General features: G+C 36.7%; 1 protein-coding gene across 9 annotated transcripts in view; it reads right to left on the reverse strand.

Moving 5' to 3' along the window:
- INPP4B (inositol polyphosphate-4-phosphatase type II B) overlaps positions 1-23,634 on the reverse strand; it is a 561,675-nt gene that overhangs the window by 37,539 nt on the left and 500,502 nt on the right. For all 9 annotated transcript variants that reach the window (XM_084884243.1, XM_084884241.1, XM_084884245.1 and 6 more), the window contains 4 exons: positions 20,767-20,907; positions 18,643-18,740; positions 13,664-13,776; positions 9,920-10,074 (listed from right to left, as the gene is read on the reverse strand). In XM_084884243.1, coding sequence (XP_084740369.1) covers positions 9,920-10,074; positions 13,664-13,776; positions 18,643-18,740; positions 20,767-20,907 — 507 coding nt within the window. The remainder of the gene's footprint in view (positions 1-9,919; positions 10,075-13,663; positions 13,777-18,642; positions 18,741-20,766; positions 20,908-23,634) is intronic.

Here is a 23,634-nt window from a genome sequence, read left to right on the forward strand (position 1 = left end):
TTTTAAAATATAAAATATTCTTTTTCATCTCAGAATCCATACCAAGATTGTAAGTGTTTCCTACTTTTGTTACTCAAGAAATATGGGCAAGTTGAAACCAGTTTGGCTCAGTGGATAGAGCATCGGCCTGCCGACTGGAAGGCCCCCTGTTCGATTCCGGTCACGGGCATGTACCGAGGCAGCTGATCGATGATTCTCTCTCATCTATGTTTCCAACTCTGTATCCCTCTCTCTTCCTCTCTGTGAAAAATCAATAAAATATATTTTAAAAAAAGAAATGTGGGCAAAGGTGGCAAAATAAATAGGCACACATTTGTTATAAAACTATATGAAGCATACAGTGAAGAAACATGACTTTCTTTTACCTTATCACAAATGGAAATGGGACACAGTTTCCAGTTTCCATTATGGTCTGAAATCATAACCTTGGTAACAGAAAGTTTTAGTTTATAGAAGAATTTTAAGGATTGCATTTTGGGGAGGTTATAACTGAGTACATGAATATCACATCATATTATTTTTCTAAAAATAGATGCATTAACCCCCTAAATAAAGCCCAGTGAGTTAATTTCTAATCACATACAATATCTATAATCTGTACAGGAACTACATAATTTATTAACAACTTTAATGTTATTAAAACACACAATAAAATTATATTATATAGTCAAATCAGAGAAGATAAGAAAATAAACCAGCAAATGTTTTTTGGAGTTGGGGGTTTTCCAAAGGCTATGAACCCATGGCAGGTCTTCATAGCTGCCTTAGTTGCCTTTTGTCTTTATGACCATGACTAAATATATATATATATATATATATATATATATATATATATATATATATATATATAATTGATTTCTTTTGAGAGAGAGAAATATTGGTGTGAGAAACATCCATCAACTGCCTCCTGCAAGTGCTCTGACTGTGGATGGAACCCAAAACCTGGGTATGTGCCCTGACTGGGAATTGAACTGCTCATCTTTTGGTGTATGGGACCTCACTCCAACCAACTTAGCCACCCAAACAAGGCAACCATATGATTTTTAATAATACATACTTTGTATATATGCAGTGAGATTTTCAGGTTATAGAAAAAATTATGTTTTTGTGTGACTAGAAGTTGTAGGAATGTTCAATAAATGTATCTATTTTAAGAGCAGCTGCTGTAAAATCAGTTCAGTCTTGTGAAGAGGAAGGCATTTCTCCCTCTTTTTCTGGCAAATATAATATCTCTTGACAGCTCTAATATGCTTTTCTCTCATTGTTGTTCTAATCTTTCTAAGAGAAAAAAATCCTTATCACAAAAATCAAATAAAACTATCTGTGCTATACAAATTTCATCTCTGAATTTATGTTATGAAATTAAATTATGAAACAGAAACTGAATAGAAGATGATATCTATTATATTTCTATTTTATAGAATGAAAGATCGGTCAAGGTGATTTGCAAACTCTGAAGCATGGAAAATATGCCATTATTTTCTCAAATTGTTGAGAAGATTGTTATCATTTGAAAACACATAAATTAAGATGTTAGAGACTAGATTTTGTTTTCATTTTATAAAAATGATAAATCAGTATTACCTAACTTGGTTTGATGAGTGCTAAGAGCAAATTTAGGAAGGGTCTTGAGCTTAGGACAGAGGGATGCTTTATGAAATTTAATTTTTAGTCCTTAAATCCTGCCTTATTTTAAAAAAAATTTAAGCCAGTAGATACATTATAGTCAGTAAGATATCAAGAATGAAAAGTAAGAAACAATAAATGCAAGGGTTATATTATAAAACTGGACTAAAATGAAGCTACAATATATAGATATATGTTTTAAAAACCCATTAAAAATGCTGTACATTTGAAGTTGATGAATCACAATATTGGCCCTAAGCTTTTTAATAGTCTCTATAAGAGGGAAACTGCACAATGAAAACATAGACAATCTCTCCTGATCCCCCTAAGTTATATCCCCACTTCCTCACACATGCACCAGAGCTGTTCTGAAGAATTATAAGGGAGCCTAATGTTAATGCTATGAAAATGAATACAAAGACTCTTCACAAAGAGGGAACTTATAAGGTAATGAAAATTGTCTGACAATATAGACGAACCTTAAAAGTATTCACAACATGGCCTGTGAAGCTACATTTCTAGCAAGTCCTTAGGTGAGGCTGACGCTGCTGGGCTGAGAGCACTCTGAGACCTAGTGCACAAATACTAGGAATAATTGAAAGGGCTATTCCTCTTTCTTTCTTCATAGAGTTTGAGGATATCACAACAAGCCACAGTTTAGTAAAAACAATCGAATGAAAAGCCATTATGACAAAGGAAGTGGCAGCAATAATTGCAATAAGAATAATGACAATTCCCACCACAATAACATCAATAGCAGCCATAGCAGCATTTAATATTGACTGATCCTTGCTACGTAACAAGTTAAGGGCTTCCATGATCATTATTTAATCCTCACCACGAGTCTATGAGATGAGTGAAATTGGCACAATATTTGTCAAGTAACTGTCATATCTTATCATACTGTATTCTCTTTCCAGCTTCCTTTCTGGTATTTTTCACCTTATAGACAAAAAAGCTAAGGGCTCTTAGAATTTCATCCCTACCGCTAAGAAGTGGAGAATCCGATGGTCAATTTCCAACATCCTTGCTCTTAACCATCACCCTGTACTCAGCCTACTTTCCACTGGATTGTTAGACTTCAGAAAATTCAAATCATTGTTTCCACACACAACAATACTGTGATACCTGAGAAGTGATTTGTTGCTACTAATAAACTACTAATTTTACAAATGACATGCTTTAGAAATGAAACTCTCAATGCCTGGAATGATGTCATTCATAATTACATGAATTCTGAGAGGCTCAGTGAATGGCTTATAATTGTGCATACTATATTTTTTCCTTGGAACTTGAAACCATTATCCTTTGGGCATGAACTTACTAGTAGCACTCCGGGCACTCGGACTTTTCTGTCATCTGTGATCTTCCAACCAGGAGAAAAGATTGCAGTAGTTTAGCTGATTTTCCATAAAAATGATTGCCTTAGAATGTCCCATGAAGGGTCTAGTTTGTTCTCCTGGGCTAGAGACTGAATCACTATAACTAAAATTTAGGTAGAAGGAGGGCTGAAACACCTCTCTAACAGTGTTTGTCAAAGGATCATAAGCACTCTGAGGAAGGCAAAACAGTACCAACAGTACATAGACAATAGTTTTGGATTTACTTTCAGGGCGTTAGGACAAACATAACAGACCCATCAGTGCGTGAATCCCTGGTGGCTAAATAAATGACTGTCCACGTGGCACTTATGAAAGAATCTTTTGGTGGTTAAATGAATGACTAAGATTTGGGAAGCATTCTTATATGGAAACAGAATGCCCTAATACACTTGTAAACTCTAAAAGTAAACAAGGCTAGAGATAGAATGCTAGTATTTGTTCCACATTCACATTTAATCCAAAGGCTTTTCTCTTTGAACACTGTGTAGTGTTCAGGTTTGCCTTGATTGCTGTGCCAATGCCTTTCAGGGACGTAAAGAAACGTTCTGGGTTTTGGCATTAACTGCTCTGTGCAGATCATTCAAGCCTGAGCTGTCTTGCATCTCAGGCTTCTTGAATGAGAACAAGTCCTTTCTAAGACTAGGAAGTTCCCGCTACGCCTCATTTTCCAAGTGCAGAAGCATCAATCACCTTCCTAATCGCCGACAGGTTTGTGTTGTGTCTCCAGAGGAGGTTTCCTTCCCATGTCTAAACAGAGCTCTGTCCCCATCTCTGCTATAAAAGCCCATATGCCAGCAGCTCCTGTGGAAACACCATGAATTTCTCTGTCCAAACTCAAGATACCCTTATATCCTGTTCCACCGTACTTCCACTTTAAAAACCAACACACAAAACAAATAAAAAATGCTTAGAAAAATATCACTCCTGAAACCTTCTTTTCTAGAATTTGACTTAAACACAGTAACCTGATGGTTTCTAATGGCTGGAAGATATCACTTTTTAACTCATCAGATTGGCAAATACTCTTATAATGCAAATATTGGGGCATATGGAAAAACTGGAAGACATGTCTGCCTTGTGGGATATAAATTAGTATAGCTATTATGAAGAGAAATCTGTTAGCAGACAGTAAAATTGAATATAGTCTACCACCCATTCTATGTTTAGGTTTATAAACTAAAGAAACTCTCATACTTGTGCTCATGTATATACATCAGAGAATGTCTATTATCCTATTGTTTTTATTAGCAAAATATCAGAAATCACCTACAGTTTCTTAGATAAATTGCATTCTATTTATAAAAGGGAATATTATACAGCTGTTAAAAGAAGAGGGCTAGAGTCTATGAACACAGATATCAAAAACATGATATAAGCTATGTTGTCAGATGTGACTTACATTCTGACACCACTTATGTAAACAAAAACATTTAACAAATGTGATGAATCAATAAACACTATTCTTAACCATAACTGCTTAGATATTCCTTGTCAAGAACCCCTAACTCTTCCTTGATACTTACCTATATCATACTCAGTTAATATCTCACCTACCCCAGAACCACCCTAGGCCACAGTGAACCCTTTTATCCTCTGAACTACTCTAATAATTCGTACTTACTACATATGCAGCCTCATTTGTTTCATACTAACACTGTAGAAATTAATAGAGGTTCTTAATACATGCTGCTTAATGTAATTTTAGTGCATAGCAAGAACTCATTAACTGTTATCTGCTACTACTGTTACAAAGTCGTTTCTCCCTTTGTTCAGCATGGTACTACACTGCCATAGTACATACTAAATAAATGTTTACTTTTAACTATAACTATGACGTTGACATAATTCTGCTAATGATATATTTGCCCACGTAGTCTACCGAGGTGGGGTTCCTGACTCGTTATTTAGTGGATATCCTAAATTTCCAATGAAGTCTGTGGACACTCAAGAACTGGACACCCACAAGTTCCACTGCATGAGTGGGAAGACCCTGTTATCTGTGGACCACAGATAACCCCATGTTTCAAGCTCAGGTTACTCCTTGATTCCCAGACCTTCTCTCACATAATCATGGATAGTTTAAGCCTTTTAGAAACCAAGTGTTAATCCTGGGACTTTTCTTCTCAGACATTGAAGACTAGGGAAATTCCTCAATTTTAGGAGTTTCAGAGAAGGTACTTACTTACAGAGAAGCATGGGACAGGGAAGAATGCTCAGGGTAGACAGAGATGGGGACAGCCTGGGGAGCATGAGTAACATTGATTAAGCAGAGCACCTGGGCACAGAGCCTTTAAATAAGTGACCTCATTGGACAACACCTACAGAACAGAAATATATTGTTATCCTAGTCAACAGATTGGAAAACTGAAGCTGCAGAGATAAGTGTTTCAATATGGATTTTTAACCCCAGGTTTTCCCGATGTTGAAAGCCTGTGTTTGTGGCAGAAGTCAAATCTACTTATTTTAACGAGCTTCATTTTTATTTATATTTTATTTCATTGAATTGAATAAACAACATATGTTCTATACACTTACATGTCTACGTCCTCAGTAATTTCAAGAATGGAAAGAAATGACTTATTTGGAATGGTGCATATAAAATTGGTAGCTGCTCTGGATGACATGCTTGATACAAGGTCTTCAGTTACTAATACTTAGAAAACAAATATTCTACACCAAATAACTTAGGGAGAAGAAACCAAACTCAAAACCACTACTTTTAAAATAATATTTTATTGATTTTTTAGGGAGCAGGTGAGGGAGAAAGAGAAAAACATCAATGTGAGAGTGAAACATTCACTGGCTGCCTTCTGCATGTCCCTTCTGGAGATCAAGCCTGAAAGCATGTGTCCTGACCAGGAATCGAACTGGCAACCTTTTGGTGCACAGAATAATGCCCAACTGACTGAGCCACACAAGCCATGGCGAAACCAGTTTTTTGTGTTTTTTTTGTAGTAAAATAATATGACAAACATAAATGTATGCAGAAAATTACCTAAAATTATTAAGTATACATTTAGTTCTGGAAGGTGAAAGTTTGTTGCATATTATTTTAATCACTCCTGTAAGATCAGTTGGTGGGCTCTCCTGTTAACAATTACTTGCTCCAATATGATTCCTAAAGAAGTGTATTCTTTGCAGTATCTTTTACCTCAGTGTTAGCTGAAGCAAAAACATCCTAAATGGGGTCAGTTTTCATGTAATTATTAGCTGCCCTAAGATGACAGTGACTCCATTTGGTCTTATTACTGTTATTTGTCACAGATATGAACTAAAGCAACGCAGCAAACACACCACTGAAACTCTTGAGGGAAGAGAAAACAGTGATAATGGAAAAACTATTCCTGCTAATGCTGTTCTATCCAATCACATCCCTTTCAAGGAGTCAAGAAATAACCGGAAGCTTCCATTACCTGTGCCTATGATGCTTATTATTCACTTTAATATTTGAAATAAAGAGTAATCTGAAAAAAAATAGCAGCTCTTCTCTGTCTAGTCCAATCAAACAAAAGCAAAGGAAAATAAGCTGAAGTGGAGATAAGACTAAGGAAAGAAGAAATACATTTTTCTATTTCAACACAAATGAATTACATAAGTCAAAAGTGATATCAACAAAGAAGCTATGAGAAATAAAAACATAAAACCTTTACTGATATCAACTGGTAAAGGGTCACTTATTTATAAAACAGAGCGTTACGTAAATTATGCTCCCCCAACATAAAAATGTCAGGTGCAACATGTTGAGAACATGACATTCAACAAAGATAATAAAATTCAATAGGGCTGATGGGCCTTTTAGTCTCTCTCCTATGACTTAAGTGTTTACTAAAATAGAATGATTAAAGCCCTGTATCTTAAGGGTGATAAATATGTCGTAGGCTGTAATGTTCCCTGATTAATTTCACTAATGACATATCAGCTATCTTCATTTTAAGCAGCCATTATAAGAGTGACAGATTGCAGCATAATGTAGCTTGAGGAAAATAAAAGTCACAGGCAGACAACTAAGGAATATGGTGTCACATGTTACACTGTATAAACACAAAATGCAAGACTTCCTGCAAAGGAAATAACTGTGCACCGGCGTGTTCATTTTAATTTACTTTTTAGTGCCAATTACATTTCCCAACACAATTATTTTGGGATAAAACATGACATTTTACACTCCATTCAAATTTTGTATTTTAACTCCAATCCTAATCATTTATTAATCAAATATGTTTTAAAATTCCTACGAAAATGTTTTCTGCAAACGCACTGGGACAAGATGGCATTCCCTGGAGAGTTCATAACTGAAAATTGAATGCTGGCACTGCATTCTCTCTTTCTTTAAGAAAAATATCTGCTGATTATGCAGCTACCATGTTCTAAATTTCTGCTGTAGATGATTAAGGGGGAATTTGACAATACACATACTCCTCATAATGCAAAGAAAGGGAATGGAGACTGGGCTTATAGTCTTACCACAAAGCCATTAAAATCAGTTACTGAAGGTTTAAGAGAGGCAGACTTATTCAGGTGGTTTCCGCCTTGGCTCCATCCCAGAGGCTAGTCTGTGGTGGGGCACCTACCATTCACCACCAGCCTACAAGGTTTCAAATGGGCAATGAGGGTTGAGAATCATTGTTTTGGTCTGGCAATATAGGCAACTACTAAGAGCTCCTTACAGAGTCAGATCTAGCCAGGCACCTTGCTAACTTTCTAATATGGAGAAGACTGTCTTATTCTTCCATTCCAGACAAACAGACTGTAACCAGAGGCTCATGTCGGGAGTATGCAGCTGCAAGGAAACACTGGGTGTGTAGGAAAATAGAGAATGAACATTTGAACACTGTACAAAGGGTGGATCCAGACTGCGACTTAAGGCAGGCCATCTGTAGCCTGTTTGTTTTGCTTTTGTATCATAATTTCTCCCAAACTCTTACTTTCATCTAATGAACTTTTTGCTTATTAAATATGACAGAATTGAAAGATAATTTGATGTGTTTAATTCCAAATGCCCATGTGCATACAAAACTTCCTAATACATATAACCTAAACTTCATTCATTCATTTTTCACTCATTCATAGTATACTTATTGAGAACCCACTATCACTAGGCATTGTTTTAGGTACGGCCTTACTGCAGTGAGCAAAGGAAAACAGAAATACCATTTTTCATGGAGCTTATTCCTGACATGGGGTTTCTGAAAAAGCAGGTAGATTATGTTTCATTTCTCTTTACCAACAATGTTTTGCTCATCTATATATAATAATTTGAAACTTTTACAATGTTAAACAATAAAATGGGAAAATATAAGATGAAGAAAAATAAAAGTCAGAAGCAATGATCTTATAACCTTGGTAAATGCTAAACAAATAGACTAAATAGCATGAAGGGTGGTTAGAATAATTCACAGGTAAAATAAATTACAACAGCTATTAAAAAAAAACTTCAATACATTCAAAACTATGAAAATTAAACTCCTTCAAAACAGTGATTCTGATGTGCATTTTAAAGTCACTGGAGGGTGGCGCTCCCCACATGTCAGAGTGAGAAGCTTTTTAAATCCTCTCCCTTCCCAAACACCCTGGACACTGGGAAATACTGTTTAAAATAACCATTACTGTCACTTTAAATAAGTAACAATTTCCCCTTCCAGATAATTTATGTTGGTTGAATCACTGTAGTCCTTCAGTGTCTCTGATCTATAACATCCTATGTTTCTGTTATTCCCTCTAGCCCTTTGCTCATCCAGAGTGACACATTTATTCTTTTTATGCACTTTAGATGGTTTCATACTCTGATTCTGAATTTCCCCCATTAGTACTGGCATATTATTTTTGAAAAGAGAGATTATTTAAAAAAAAAATTTTTTGTCAACCCAATGTGTTTCATATGGCTCAGATGTTCATGCCAGGCCTCTAAGACATCCTCCTACATCTATCAAAAAATTATGATAGAATTCCCCCGAACAATGGAAATGCCAAGAGACATGGAATGGGGTGAAATCGAGGCCTTCTGAAACCTCTCTCATTAGTGGGGAAAACATATAGGCACAGAAAGCGGTAAAGCCTCCACTGGAAGACTACAGCAGTTAAAAGCAAAGGGGAGACTAATGACATGGCAGCTCTGAAGCAGCCCTGTCCAGAGGATCAATGGCATTCCTTCCTGGGAACAAGGAGCCTGTCCCACGCTTCCTGGTGTGCTTCTGAACCAGTGTCTGCAGCAAAGAGACTCTTGCATTTAACTTTTTAATTAATGTGTGTCCTTGCTGACAGACATAGTGAATGGGGTGCTTTTCCCTTCCCATTATGGCTTTGACTTTAGATTTAATTACTGTGGAAATGAATCAAGAAACATGACTTCAGGCACTGCATTTTAAATGCCAGCAGAGTAACAATGTGACTTCTCTATTTTAACGTACCAGTGTCATCCCGTCTTCATGATGAGTGATATCAAAATAATTTTAGGAAGGAGCTACCCACCTGGAAACCCTGCAACCCATGGGAAGATCACCTGTTAGTTGCAATTTGGAAAGGTTTTCTTTGGATAATGACTGTTTTTTATTGTGTGTGTATTCATAACTACTCAGATATAAAGAAACTGTCCCCTTCAAGTGTTATATATGAAAAGAAAAGAACAGAGCCTGTTCACTTAGGTTTAAATGAGTTAATGAAATAGAACCTCCATGCATGTTATCAAAATTTAGCCATATTCTCTTCTACTGCCTACAATGAGTCTGAGGAATATTTGAAATTATATTATCTTTTATATCATGAGTGATAAGCCATGGAAATGCAATGAAGTTATTAAGTGGTTAGTTCTTCAGTAAAATATGCATTTGGAAAACAAACAAACAAACAAACAAAAGAACAACAAAAGCCTTAAAATGATTTTGAAAGAAAGAAAGTGAAAGATCCATGGATACCTTCTCATGCAGTCCAGTGCGCGGATGAAGAAGTCCTTGTGCAGCTGGTGCTCGTCTCTCAGGATGGAGCACTGCTCAAGCGTCACTGACATCGATGTCCTGTCTTTGGCACTTTTACAGCAGGTGAAACGAATACCATTTAGTTTACGACAAATCTGTAACACAGAGGTATAAGCCATTTATTGTTCCGTGGTTGGTTACTCTACAAGGGTGGGACTCCTAAACTCTTCTTGTCTTAACACATTAAATTTATGCTAATATGTGAGTCGGTTGGTTCAATCTGCCCTATTGAATGTAAAACCACACCTGGGTGTTTCAAAAGCTAGTGGAATAGATTTCACATAGTTCTTTGTATGGTGTGAGGCGTGGGACTGCTGAAGCCACATAGGATGGTCAATATTCAACAGAGGCAGCAATGCTTCCTGGAAGGAAGTCCAGCTGCAGTGGATAACCATAACCATTGCAGCTTAGGTACAACACCTTAATTGTGAAGGGGATCCGACACTTGATTTGAATCCTAAATAACTAATGTTGTCTTACTTTTAAGCACCCTTTGCCAGTCTTGGTTTTAATGTTTGAAATTTCAAACATCTACATGGTACCAGCACAGCAGATGATGGAACCACTAATCACTTATCAATACAACTAATAAGAATAAGAACACCCCCCCCCCCATAGCCACTGCTAATTGCACGTCTACTGGGTACCAGATACCTTGCTAATACATTTCATACAGATTTGAAATTTAATTAACTTCACATGAACCCTGGAGGAAGATATATAATTATTCTCATTTTAAAGGCGAGGACATCGAGATTTGGAGAGGTTAAGTAACTGCGTACAACACTGTCCAGCCAGGATGCTAATGCAAGTCATTCTAACTCTAAGAATCAAGTCGTTAATTTCCACTCTATCCTGTTTTTATATGTAATTCCTTCTTTTTGTGATTCTGACATAAATAAGGAGAAGCAATAATTTCTTTTTTCATCACCTCATGGTTAACAGGTGAATCATTCCATCCTTTTCCATATCCCTTGGTAGGACCCTGATACCAGATACCAACAATCAACTTTAGCATCAATGTGTAGTCAAAATAAATTTCATGTGACATAATATAGGCCTGCTTTATTATCTTCCATCAAGGAGGCCTTAACAGTTGTCTGTTTTGAGAAGAGGATATAATAATACAGTTTATCAAGGCTTTATACCATATATATTTTTTAAAATATATTTTATTGGTTTTCCACAGAGAGGAAGGAAGAGAGATAGAGAGCTAGAAACGTCGATGAGAGAGAAACATCGACTAGCTGCCTTCTGCACACCCCCTGCCAGGGATGTGCCCGCAACCAAGGTACATGCCCTTGACCAGAACCGAACCTGGGACCCTTCAGTCCGCAGACCGATGCTCTATCCACTGAGCCAAACCGGTTTCAGCTTTATAGCATATTTTAATGGTGATTCTTAGCCTAAGATTTACCAGTCCTTATTAGATCTTTGGTAATTTCTCATTATTTACAATAGAAGTGACTAGAGAAATGTGAAAGCATGATTTCACCATACAATACTTTTCCATCTAGACTCTAGATTCTAGAGAATTCTAATCCATTCGAATAAATAATATTTCAAAAGTTTTAATATAAAATGACAGGTTGACTATATTCATACTAATAAAATATAAACCTTGCTATCTACTTATCAGATATGAAATTTTTTAAAAGAATAAATTTTCAAATATTCTATTATCACTGTTTTTTGTGACATCCTACAAAGGATACTGAGTGTTCTAAATTTAAAATGGAAAGGAAGCAGGGCTATTTCATCAGAGTAAACAGGCTGCATTTCTACAACCTTTTCAACTCTATGAGCTTAATTTAACACATCTGATTGGCATTTGATCTCCAGATTCTCATTTTTTAAAATAAAAATATTTTGGTCTTCAGATTCTCATTTTTATTTTTAAAAATTTAGTTAAGGTAAAACCAATAACTTATCTTTTTCAATTAGAATGTTAAAGTTTATCAAAAGCAATATTTTCATCAATAGATTCATAGAAGGGGGAAAGGAAATAGAGGCAGAAGCAAAAGCTTTTTTGAAAATGTCAAAAGGGATTCCTATATTTCTTCATTTTAAGAGTATTATCATGGGCCTTGGTTTATAGGATATTAAAACTGAGGTATCAGCCTACAGATACATTATTAATAATAAAGTTAATATTCCCACAGAATGCTAACTTTACACACTGTGCATATGTGTATTTATCAAGGTAGGTACTTTCTCACAATGGGACTTTGCAAGTAAGCCATATTTGGCCAGTATATGCATTTTAGAACAATATTTAATAAATGAACAAAATTAATGGGAAAACCATTTTTATATATTCAAATGGGAAAGTACATATACTAAGAAAAATATACATTTGCGTTTGCATGTGTGCATCCTTCACTTTCCTATTTATATAACTGCATGGTATGTATATAATGACATGTATCTGTCTCCAAGATAAATTGGTAAATTATCAGACTTCCTTCACGCTACCATGTTATTAGGGAAAGAGCAAAAATAACTTACAATCTGCCTTCGTGAACTTTTTGTGAGAATTAACAACCACAGTAGTGTTTGATGATACAAAGAGCAGTCACACTGGGGAAAGAACTATTAAAACAACCTTCCTGTAATGCACTATGGTGCTAAATGGGACCAGTGTAAATGAGCTGCCTGAAAGCCATGTTTCATATTGTTACCTTTGAAGTTCTTCCCTGGGGCTCCAAGGGGGCATGAAGGGAAACTAAAGCTGCTTTCCTCTGCCTTGCTCTTGGTAAATTATTTTATATCTCAACTTATGGTAAATTAGCCATTCTTTTTCCACAGAAGAGAGGAAATAATATTGGATTATAACGTAAGCACAGACAGTAGGAGGAAAGGCTCTGTCTGAAACACTATTGTTGGTGAATGAATAGAGTATGCTAGCTGTTGGGTTAACCTAACTCCAAATTACAGGAACAATGCTGAGAATAACTACAAACATGCAATTCATCATAGAGATCTCCAAGGTTTGCCTTTCCTGATGAAAAGATCCATTCCTTAGGGTCTGAATGCTTAGCAAAATTTGTAAGTTTATCAGAGCTATGCCTGAAATGGTTGCCAGATAAGAGAGCTTGCAAACCACGGGCAAGATTCTCTTGCTCACTCTAGTAGGAATCTGGGTTGGGAAAACAGGAAGCTCTTCTACCCTGAGGGTGCCATTAACTGAGAAAGAACCATACCTTATACAGCTCATTACCCTGAGAGCAATCTGCCAGTAATACATTCTATGCCAATATCTAAATTAACAAACACATTTACAAACTCATTAATTGAACAATATGTCCAGGAGCCTTACTGGCTGTAAGTCAGAGATCTGATAACTACATTCTGTTGAAATCATACTTCTCTAGAGCATGATATGGGCTGAATCACGCAACATCAGGAAAATTACAGCCACTTCCTTTTAACCTCAAAGTGTCAAACATATCCAAGATTTGTGAGAAAAGCCAATGGGAAGGATTCTTTCTCATTCAGTTCATCTTCTTCCAATTTGAGTTCTAGTCTACTGGTAGCACTATGACAATGCTTTATCTCCCAGACAACGGAGGATGGCATCTGGTAACTCAGAGTGCAAACACTGACCCCAATCTAGCAGATACCCAATATTGCTTGCTGGTCTTCATGATGACAGCGAGTAAGGTTTGGCAGGACAGCGCTTACCTTTGCAGCCAGCCACATGATTTCTACATTCTTCCTCTTTTTGGCTTGGATATTTTGATGGAGATTTTCTAGTAATCCTTTTAAATCATTTTGTTCATGAAAATGTGAAATGTCTGGGGAAAAAAAGGAGAGGAAAAAGAAACAGTATTAATCTGCTCACAAAATTTTCCTCAATATATTTGCAAATGCAATCTATAACAACAAACGTTATTTGGAGCAGACTATGTAAGGTTAATCATACTTATTAATCCTCTAGTTTTGTTCTTTACTTAACATGATTCAGTTTCTCTATTCTGTATAATTGTGTGTAATGTCAGCTAGTCTTATAATCCTATTATACTAATAAGAAAAACATACTTTTTTTTTTTAATTGACTTGAGAGAGATAAGAAGGGAGAGGGAGAGAGAGACACCAATTGGAAACCAAACCCACCACCTCTTCCTGTATGGGATGAAGCTCCAACCATCTGAGCCACATTGACCAGGACAAGAAAAACATTCTTAATGATGATGACTGCTTCAATCAAAGCATGGTATACATGGATATAACCTTCCATTGTTATTACTGAATAGCTAGTCTGAATCAAGAGACCATACGGGGTAAATATAAAAATTCTGCAAAACACTGATTTAAGGCAACCTATGTCAAGATACATAGGTGATTTTTTTTCCCACAAGGTTCACAGTCAGAGGCAAAGTCAAATAAAAATAACCTAGTCTTCCAACTACTATGCCAGTAATTAATTTTCCCCAAGTCTGTGCTAGTGTCATTACAATTGACTTTTGGTTATTAAAAAGCAATCGTCTTAACACAATGGACCAGCTTCTTCAGAATTCTGAGACTCCAGAATAAAGCATAATGATTTTTCAAAATAATTTAGTTTCATTGTTGAAATGGAGGTTGTTTTTTTTTAATCAGCCATTTTAAACCAACTATACTGCTCCTAAATACAAACCAAATGGCTATCCTTTGCCCATAAGGATAGTGCTCTAGCATAGATGGACATGATGTTGCTTGTCATTTTACCCACTCTCCCCATTGCATGCTTTTTAGAAGGAATCATTTTGATGTGCTTACAGTTTTCAAGTCACTATTTCTATTCCTGTCATGACAAAACTTGCCTTATTCAGAGCACATCCCTATCAATCCAACACTTTACTTGCTGCCACGTTTTTTCAACATGACAAAAATCTTGCAGGCCACAGATCTGATTCATGAAAGTAGTATCATAAGTAATGAGTAGTTTGTAGATTAATAGAAGAGCTGTCGAGATATAATGATAGAACCTGATATAGCCACTGAAAACCATGGTATCTATAGAAAATGTATTAGTTTTATACTGAAAATCAGTCTCCTCAAAAGTATACATAGCCAATAAATTTTGCTTTTTGCTACTCACTCTAACACCAAACTTAGAGAAACTAATCTCAATGCCTATTTTCACAGGAGTATTCTCTATTCAAATGGGGTTGAAGAATGTAATGCAAAAGGTGAAAGTACAAAAATATCCACAGCTTTATTATTTAATATTTAAAAATATTTTAAATTTCAAAGAGAAAACAGTAAACTGTTATATAGTGCTGCAATGTAATATATAGGTAAAATGAATAAGTGCTATATTTATCATCATGAATATATACAAAACCTGTTGAGTAAAAATTGCAAATTATTGCAGGATTCATATAACAGCAATAATATAAATGTGCAAAGCTGTACCATATTTTCTATGGTTACATACATTTGGAGTAAGAATGTGTACAAGAATACAAAACACCAAATTCAAGGAATTGATTTGCTCAGAGGCAGGAAGGTTAGAGATGAAAACCAAACAGGGCTTCTCCTTGAACTGAAAATATTTCTTTCTTACAAAATCTGTGAGGCTGAAGGACAAGTTCCTTAGTGTTTGTTATTTGATGATCTGGTTTTTGTTTGATTGAATTAAACTTTCATAATTGTTTTTAAAGAAAGCACCCAGCCAAAATTCCAGGAAAGTGTTTTCCAGTGCCAAATCTGCCCCAGCTTTGATGTGTGGTCATGGGCAAGTTGCTTAACCCTCTGTCTCAGCTGCAAAATAAGGACAAGAACCCTGTCAAGTTTCATTGACTTGCAGTGGAAAACAATTAATAAAAGTCTTGGCAAAAGAGGCTACATCATTAAATTCTGTGTCAACTCTGAAAAACAGAAGAAAACATTAATAGCTCTTAAAACAGTTCATAGCCTTGGATAGGATGCCAAGCTTCTCAGAATTTATCCAAAGCAAAAAACGTTCTCTTACACACACACAGGTGCACACCATGATCATGATCAAGAACATTCACAAACCCAGTGACTGCCTCCCACACCCTCCCAATGGAACAGACCAGCCAAGTATATGTGCACTTTGGAGTACACCCTTTCTCCTTGTTTTGTCAAATAGGGCTTCTTCAACAAGAGTTCTGAATCGGAAACCGACCTGAATCAAAGACAGGGTGGTGAATAATGAACAGGAATAGGATTGTGAACTCTCAGCTGATCTAACAGTAACACCAATAAGGCCAATGCAGTAGCCTCATCCCCTCATTGTCAATCACTTTACGTTGTCAGAGTCTGAGATGAAATGGAAATGAATCCCAGCACCAGTTCCACTCTTTTCCCCACTGCATAGCAGGCATAAAATCTACATGGAATCAATTATGTTCTCACTCTGAAGTCAATCGATAAAAAACCATCACCCTTGAAATCAGGACTAATTCAGGGATGTGCATCTAAATCCAAGCCAGTCAGAACTTGTCTCTGACCTGGACAATGGTTTCAGGGGTAGGCAAGTGATCTGTGATGTTCCAGCTGAGTGAGGCTCTGGAGCCTGTAAAATGCAAAGGGAAAGAAAAGCCCTATGGTTGAGCATGGGAATAGTTCATGGCAGCCATCCTTGAGTCACAAAAGGACAGTGACAACACCAGGAGTGGCAGAGTAATGAAATGGGTTGGGGAAATCATTTTAATATTGCGGAGCCACTAAACCAATTACATATTGGGCAGGGATAGTTTACAATATTCAGGTCACAAAGGGCCCTCGGTGTTTTTTCTTCTTAGCTCACAGGGCCAGGCAGCCCTTCTTTATAGGACTGACACAGCACTCAACTAGCAGAAGCATTCCAGTAGACATGGATGACAATAGCCTTCTCCTTTGTTTGGGAAAAGTGCAAGAAATGGACACTATCAAGAGACAACAGAGAGGTCTGAGATGATAAACTAATACTTTCTTACTCCTCATTTAAAGGGTAGAGAAAGAAGCATTTCATCCAATCAAATCACTATCACATTTGCTCCAAATCATAAAGCAGATGGTGACTCTAAAACATAGAATAGTTTGTGCTGGTGATTTATAGAAGTGCTTTATTTTATTTTATTTTATTTTATTTTATTTTATTTTATTTTATTTGCTAACCCCAAATTTAGGTGTCTCAATGATCTAGGTGGGCATGAAAGGGGCCTTGAAATGTTTCTGAGATCATGCAACCCAGTGGGAATATTAGAGCAAGAAGAGAGGGAGCACTCATATCTGCCCCACCAGAGTTTCTGCAGTTGATCAAAGAGGCCAGGCAGAATGTGAAGGGAAGTAGGTCCTGATGGTTTAGTGTGCCTTGGAGTCAAATCAGAGAGAACCACTGCCTGAGAGCTACATCACTATTCAAAGATATGGGGGGAAAAATCCATAGCACACAGTACCCAGGCAGAGCAAACAGACCTCCCCGTTGTCAACAGTTCTGGCACCAACTTGAGATATTTACTTCTTAATTCAGATGAAGACAACATATAGGAAGTAGTTTTTCCATTCTTAGGATCGCCATACCTGGCTCAAATAAACCCCTTTTGCCATTATTTACTAATGCAGAGTAGCTTTTTTATATTATTAAGTTTTCAAATAATTAACAAATTTGAACTTTATAAGTATGCTGTCTGCCAAAGCATTTCCCTCTACTAAATTTCATTCGGCATTAAAAATGTTTTATATGAAATAAAACTGCAGGTGGAATTTTCTAACTGCATGGATATACCTATGCCATTATGACATTTTAAGTCAAGAGTCACTATGTTACGAAAAGATCTAAACACTTCACCACCTAAGATGGTTCAAGCTAAGTGTCAGAATAGAGACCAGTGAACAGAGTGTGAGTGATTCAGTGACAGGTAGACTTTTATTACAGCTTTTGGTTAAAAATATGAAAATATTTCTTACTTTATTAAAACTTCGTATCTTATCGTTATGAATACCTCAATTTCTCAACATATTTATACTACTTATGGATGAACTCCAAAAATTCTTAATTATCTGACTTTGGACTATTCAAATTATATGTGTTTAATTTTATAGGGAAAAAGAACTGTGGAACTGAACAATGGAAAGAAAGAAAGAAAGAAAGAAAGAAAGAAAGAAAGAAAGAAAGAAAGAAAGAAAGAAAGAAAGAACAAGTGTGAAACAAATTTCTATAGGCTTAAATGCCTTAACAGTTTTTCACATAAATATTGCAGTAAGTATATGTGTTAAACTGATTCCTTATTTTACATCATTTTATACCCCCAATAGAAGTTGTAGTCTATCTGATTTTCTCCTTGGATATGCATGATGCAGCTTATAAATAAATTAAAAAAAAACCCCAATCCTTTACTAAGTCTTTTACATGGTTAAAAATGACACAAAATTTATATTGGACTCAACTGAGATTTCTAATGATAAGTTCCTTATTTTCACTTTTGGCATTGCTCATTGACAATGACCTAGCATGACCAGCTAGACACATTCAAGAGAGCAATCAAGGCAACGAGGCAGGTGTGGACCAGGCCACCTTGGCAATCAGCTATTTTGGTTCAGAAATCTCAAAATTGCTCTCACATCACCAGCACATGCTTCTTTCTTTCATTGACCTCTATATCCGACCTCTTCTGAAGATTTATAATCAAGCAATTATTACTGTTGTTTTCTATAACTCTCAGACTTACAATCAGGAGGCATCTTTTCCATAAATATCATGTAATATTCTTTTAGAAGTTCAAAATTTTCCTGATTAATACTTTCTTGCAAAGAAACATCTCCAAACCTAAAAAGAGAAAAAAAGAAAACAGTAATAAATCATAAAATAGCACCTGAAAGGAACACATTTTATCTTTTCTTTTTAAATAGATGGCTAAAGTTGCCTAAGGAGTCACCTTTGAGAGAAAGAGAGAGAGAGAGAGAGAGAGAGAGAGAGAGAGAGAGAGAGAGAGAGAGAGAGAGAGGGAGGAGAGAGAAGGAGAAGAGAGAGAAACATTGATGTGAGAGTTTAACATTGATCAGGGCCTCCTGCATGACTCCTACTGGGGATAGAACCCACAGCATGGGCATGAAATGGAACCAGTAATGTCGTCACAGTACACTGGACAATGCCCAACCAACTGAGCCACACTGGCCAGGGCAAGAGTCTCCTTTTTTTCAGCAACGTTGCACAATGGTGATTTCAAACACATTCCAGTCACCATTGGCCCTGAGTCATTCCATCCATCCCTTTGACACACCAAAATATTTTCATAATCATCAAATGTAAATTTTGAATGAAACATCAAGACTAAAACACGAGCCCCTGCCAAAGCCGGTTTGGCTCAATGGATAGAGCGTTGGCTTGGGGACTGAAAGGTCCTGGGTTCGATTCTGGTCAGGGGCATGTACCTTGGTTGCAGGCACATCCCCAGTAGGGGGTGTGCAAAAGGCAGCTGATCGATGACTCTCTCTCATCGATGTTTCTAACTCTCTATCCCTCTCTCTTCCTCCCTGTACAAAATCAATAAAATATATTAAAAAAAAAAAAAAAACAACACCAGCCCCTGTTCTTGTACATAACTGATATTCACTTAATATTAATCTCCCCACCTCTGCAGGACTATATCTCTGAGATATAGATAACTTTCTTCTCTCTTTTTATCTCTCCAATCTTCCTCTTTACTCACAAGACTTGAGGAGAGGCCCAGCAGTCCAGCACTGGACTCTGGGCTGCGTGCAGACTTACAAACGCTGACAAGGGCATATGCAGAGCTCTCCAACCTGCCGGGGAGTAGTTCGGCCAGTATTTTTTCCTGTCTATTCCGTGAAGGCCTATACCCTCTGCACTGGTTCTCTTCTGCCTCTCTCTCGAGATAAAACTTTCTACATGTATATCACAGATGTTGTGTTTTCAATAAACATTTCCTAGGTTTAAATTAGTGGCGGGGCACCTTTTCTCTGCCAAAGGCCATTTAAATACAGTATTTATAACATCATTCAAGAGCCATACAAAAATTTTAACTTAAGAAATTAGCCCACTATATTTGGTCATACATTTAATGAACTCACCCCTAATGCCTTGGCAGTGCCTGGCCAAGTGATTTTTATAGGCCTTCTATGGCCCATGGGCCAGAGATCCCCCATCCCTGGTTTAAACTAAAAACCTGCTTGCCTCTCTGTAACAGAAAAGAACTCACACCGAGAACATACTGAGGGTTGCCAGCAGAAAGGGGGTTGGCAGACTGAGTAAAAAGGTGAAGGGATTGAGAAGTACAGATTGGGAGTCACAAAATAATCATGGGGATGTAAAGCACACCAAAGGGAATATAGTTAGTAATATTGTAACAACTTTGTATGGTGCCAAGTAGGTACTGGAAATATCAGGGCAAACACTTTGTAAAATATATGATTGTCTAACCACTATACATTTGAAACTAATACCAAATAATATCTATAATAATAAAAGCCTAATATGCTAATTAGACTGGACATCCTTTAGGAAGACCTTCCAGACAAAGCTGCAGTGGTGGGGGCTGAGGCAGAGGCGGCCACCGCCACACACTTGTTAGATGACATGGCAGTGCTTAGTGTGATGATGCAATGGCCCACAAGGGCTGATGTTACTCCCTCGGGTGCCCAGCACCAGCAGGGGCAGGAGTTGGGGAGGAGGGCGAGGAGAGGGGGGCAGAGGGCCATGCCCCCATGGAGGCAGCCAGTCCTTACACAAATTGTGTGCATCAGGCCTCTAGTTTAATATAAATGATAATTGAAAAGAAATTAAAAATAAATAGAAAGAAAACCTGAATATCAATTTTATACCTGAAGCTTACCTCTCAGCAAGTGTTTGCTGTTCATTGATTCCGACATTAAAAAGTACAGGATGCACATGAAGTAACTGCCCTTCTTTAATCTGCAGAGGGAGAGCCTCAAACAGCCTGGCTGGAAGTTTCACCTCCACCACGTAATGCTCACTGAGGCATGTGAAGGGAAAGGAGAGGAAGCGTGTTACTTTAGATCCATTGGAAACAAACAATAAAACAGTTGGAATATAGCACTGGTGTAGGTTTTTGGCTGCTATCTGCTTATTTTCTGTTATTAATTCATTCAATACTGGTTGCATTCACTTCTGTACTAAATTACTTGGCATAAATGATTGTTTACATGTTTGATTTTTCTCCGTTATTCCGAGTTCCTTTAAGAATGGAAGAGTGTTTCAATTCATTGTTGTGTATCAGTGGTATGTGCATAAGAACCTCAATATTTGTTTTATTGATTTAGTTATTTTTAAAACCCAACAAATACCAAGAACAACAAAGTAATTCGTGGTACATTTCTTAACATAGTGAATCCAAGAAGCCAAATAATTTATAACCTTTTGAACAATTATGACCTGATATTATTATTGATGAACCTCCTTATTTGTGATGGCCTGATGCAAATGTAATAGTTTCATTATTTAAGGCCAACCACTGGAGTTCCTTATCATTTTGCAACATTGGCATATCACAGGTACATATTTTTGGATACTGGAAAGTTTCATTAAAAATATTCCTAACAGACTGTCCACCTCAGAGGGTGGGTGGGAAGAGATCAACCAAAGAACTTGTATGTACAATATATATGTATCACCCGTGGATACTGACAATAGTGTGATGAAGGCCTGGGGCAGGGGGTGGGGTGGGCTAGAAGGGATCAATGGGGAAAAGAAGCGGACATATGTAATGCTTTTAACAATAAACATTAAAAAAAAATAGCCATAGTGTTTAGTGTTGAAAATTTAAATTAGGATTATAAAATATGGTCACCATGAATATCTACTTGTATATTTTGAAACTGACATCTTGTGATGCAGTGTGAACTGAATATAGAAATAAAGGCAGTCCTTAGGTTACATTGGACTCGATGCACGTCGTTTCGTGGTTATTTTGCCATATCCTATTTATTTATTTAAAAAAAAAAAGCTCCATCATTTCAATGTATGTGCATATGTGCTGTATGGTTTTTATTAATTTACCACAAGTAAAGGTCAGGAATGTTATCTTTCTTTCTTTTATTTTATTTTTTTTACTGTGTCACTTCATTACTGCTGTGCATGTGCTCCATGTGAGTGACGTAGGTGCTTATGTAGGTGGGTTCCGACTTAGAGAAAATCATGTTATCTCCGATATAACCCGAGGACCTACTGTATAGAGTTTTACCCAGAATTTAGGAAAATCCATGTGATTCCAGGACTATATAGACTGCTGGGATTGTAACACATGTTTTTTGAGAAGCAAACGCAGGACAATCAAAGAATCTCTGAAATCTCTGTAGTTTCTCCTATGCATGTGGCTAGCCAATTGTCGCAGCAACGTTTTTGGAAAAGATCCTCCATTGATTTGTTTTGGCACCTTTGTTGAAATTGACTGACCCTAAAGATAATTATTTCTGGACTCTACATTCTGTTCCACTGATCTATATGTATATACTTATGCCAGTAGTATATGGTCTTGATTATTGTAGCTTTATAGTTAGTTTTGAAAACAGAAAGTGTAAGTCCTCCAAGTTTGTTCTTCTTTTATAAAATTGTTTTTGGTTCTATGGGTTCTTTGTATTTTCATGTAAAGTTTAGAATTAGACTGCCAATTTCTGCAAAATATTACAACCAAGATTTCAATTTGTGGGGAATTGCCATCTAAACAAGATAGAGAATTCTAATTTGTGAACATGGACTGTCTTTCTACTTACTGAATCTTATTAATTTCTCTAAGCTGTGTTTTGTGTGTTCTGCATATAGTTCTTGGACTACTTGGTTCAATTTAGTCCCATGTAATTATTCATTTTTGATGCTATTGTGAATAAAATTATCTAAATCACCACTGTTTCTGACAACTTTTCAGAAGTGTACTTTCTTTCTGTTTTCCAATCCAAACTGTCAGCCCCCTCCTCTGGTAATGAAAGTGCTGGTTTTCATGGGCTATCTTCCTCATGGGTAATGTTGTGCAAACAGAGCTAGGGTTGCCGGGAGCAACCTTGGCAAAAAGGCCACAGACTCCAACTGTCTTATCCCAATGCTCACGAGTTTTCCATGAATGAATGCTTCTACATCTCTGTGTGCATTACTCCCTTAGTCCTAAGAGGACAGTCTTGGACAATTCTGTCCTTTTGTAATGTTGCTTTCTGAAGAGAGGATCTGCCAAGCTGTGCAATTAGCCACTCTAGAAGTCCACAACTGTATGTAGACTTCTGAATTTAGATACAGCCTAAAGAACCCCCTCAGAAACAGCATCCTGTTCTCTGTCTATATAAGATGGCTTGGTAAGCTTCCCTCATACAAATTTTCCCTCATAGAAATATCTGTTTCTCCCTTTTGATAGTAATCTTTATAATATTATAGAGTGGTACTATTTTTCAGGTATGCGCATGAGCAATTTAACTCCTCTTTCTTCCAATGAATGGTAAATTAAGCATTAGTTGGCACATAAAATATTTAGTTTTATGAGAATGTGCTATTTCTTTATGTATAAAAGTAGCCACCTTTCATTCAACCATCTCATCATCCATCACACAAAATTATCATACGTTTACTAAAGTCAAGAAAACATGATCAGTTTGTACTTATTTAGTCTCCTCTTGCTCTCTCTCTAGCATGAGCAGGACTCTATATATAGTGCCCTCATATTTATTCACTGTGCTCAGAAGATGTTTTCAAATTTCAA

The sequence above is a fragment of the Pipistrellus hanaki genome (assembly GCF_964339955.1).
Source record: "Pipistrellus hanaki genome assembly, chromosome: 5".
Lineage (NCBI taxonomy): Eukaryota > Metazoa > Chordata > Mammalia > Chiroptera > Vespertilionidae > Pipistrellus > Pipistrellus hanaki.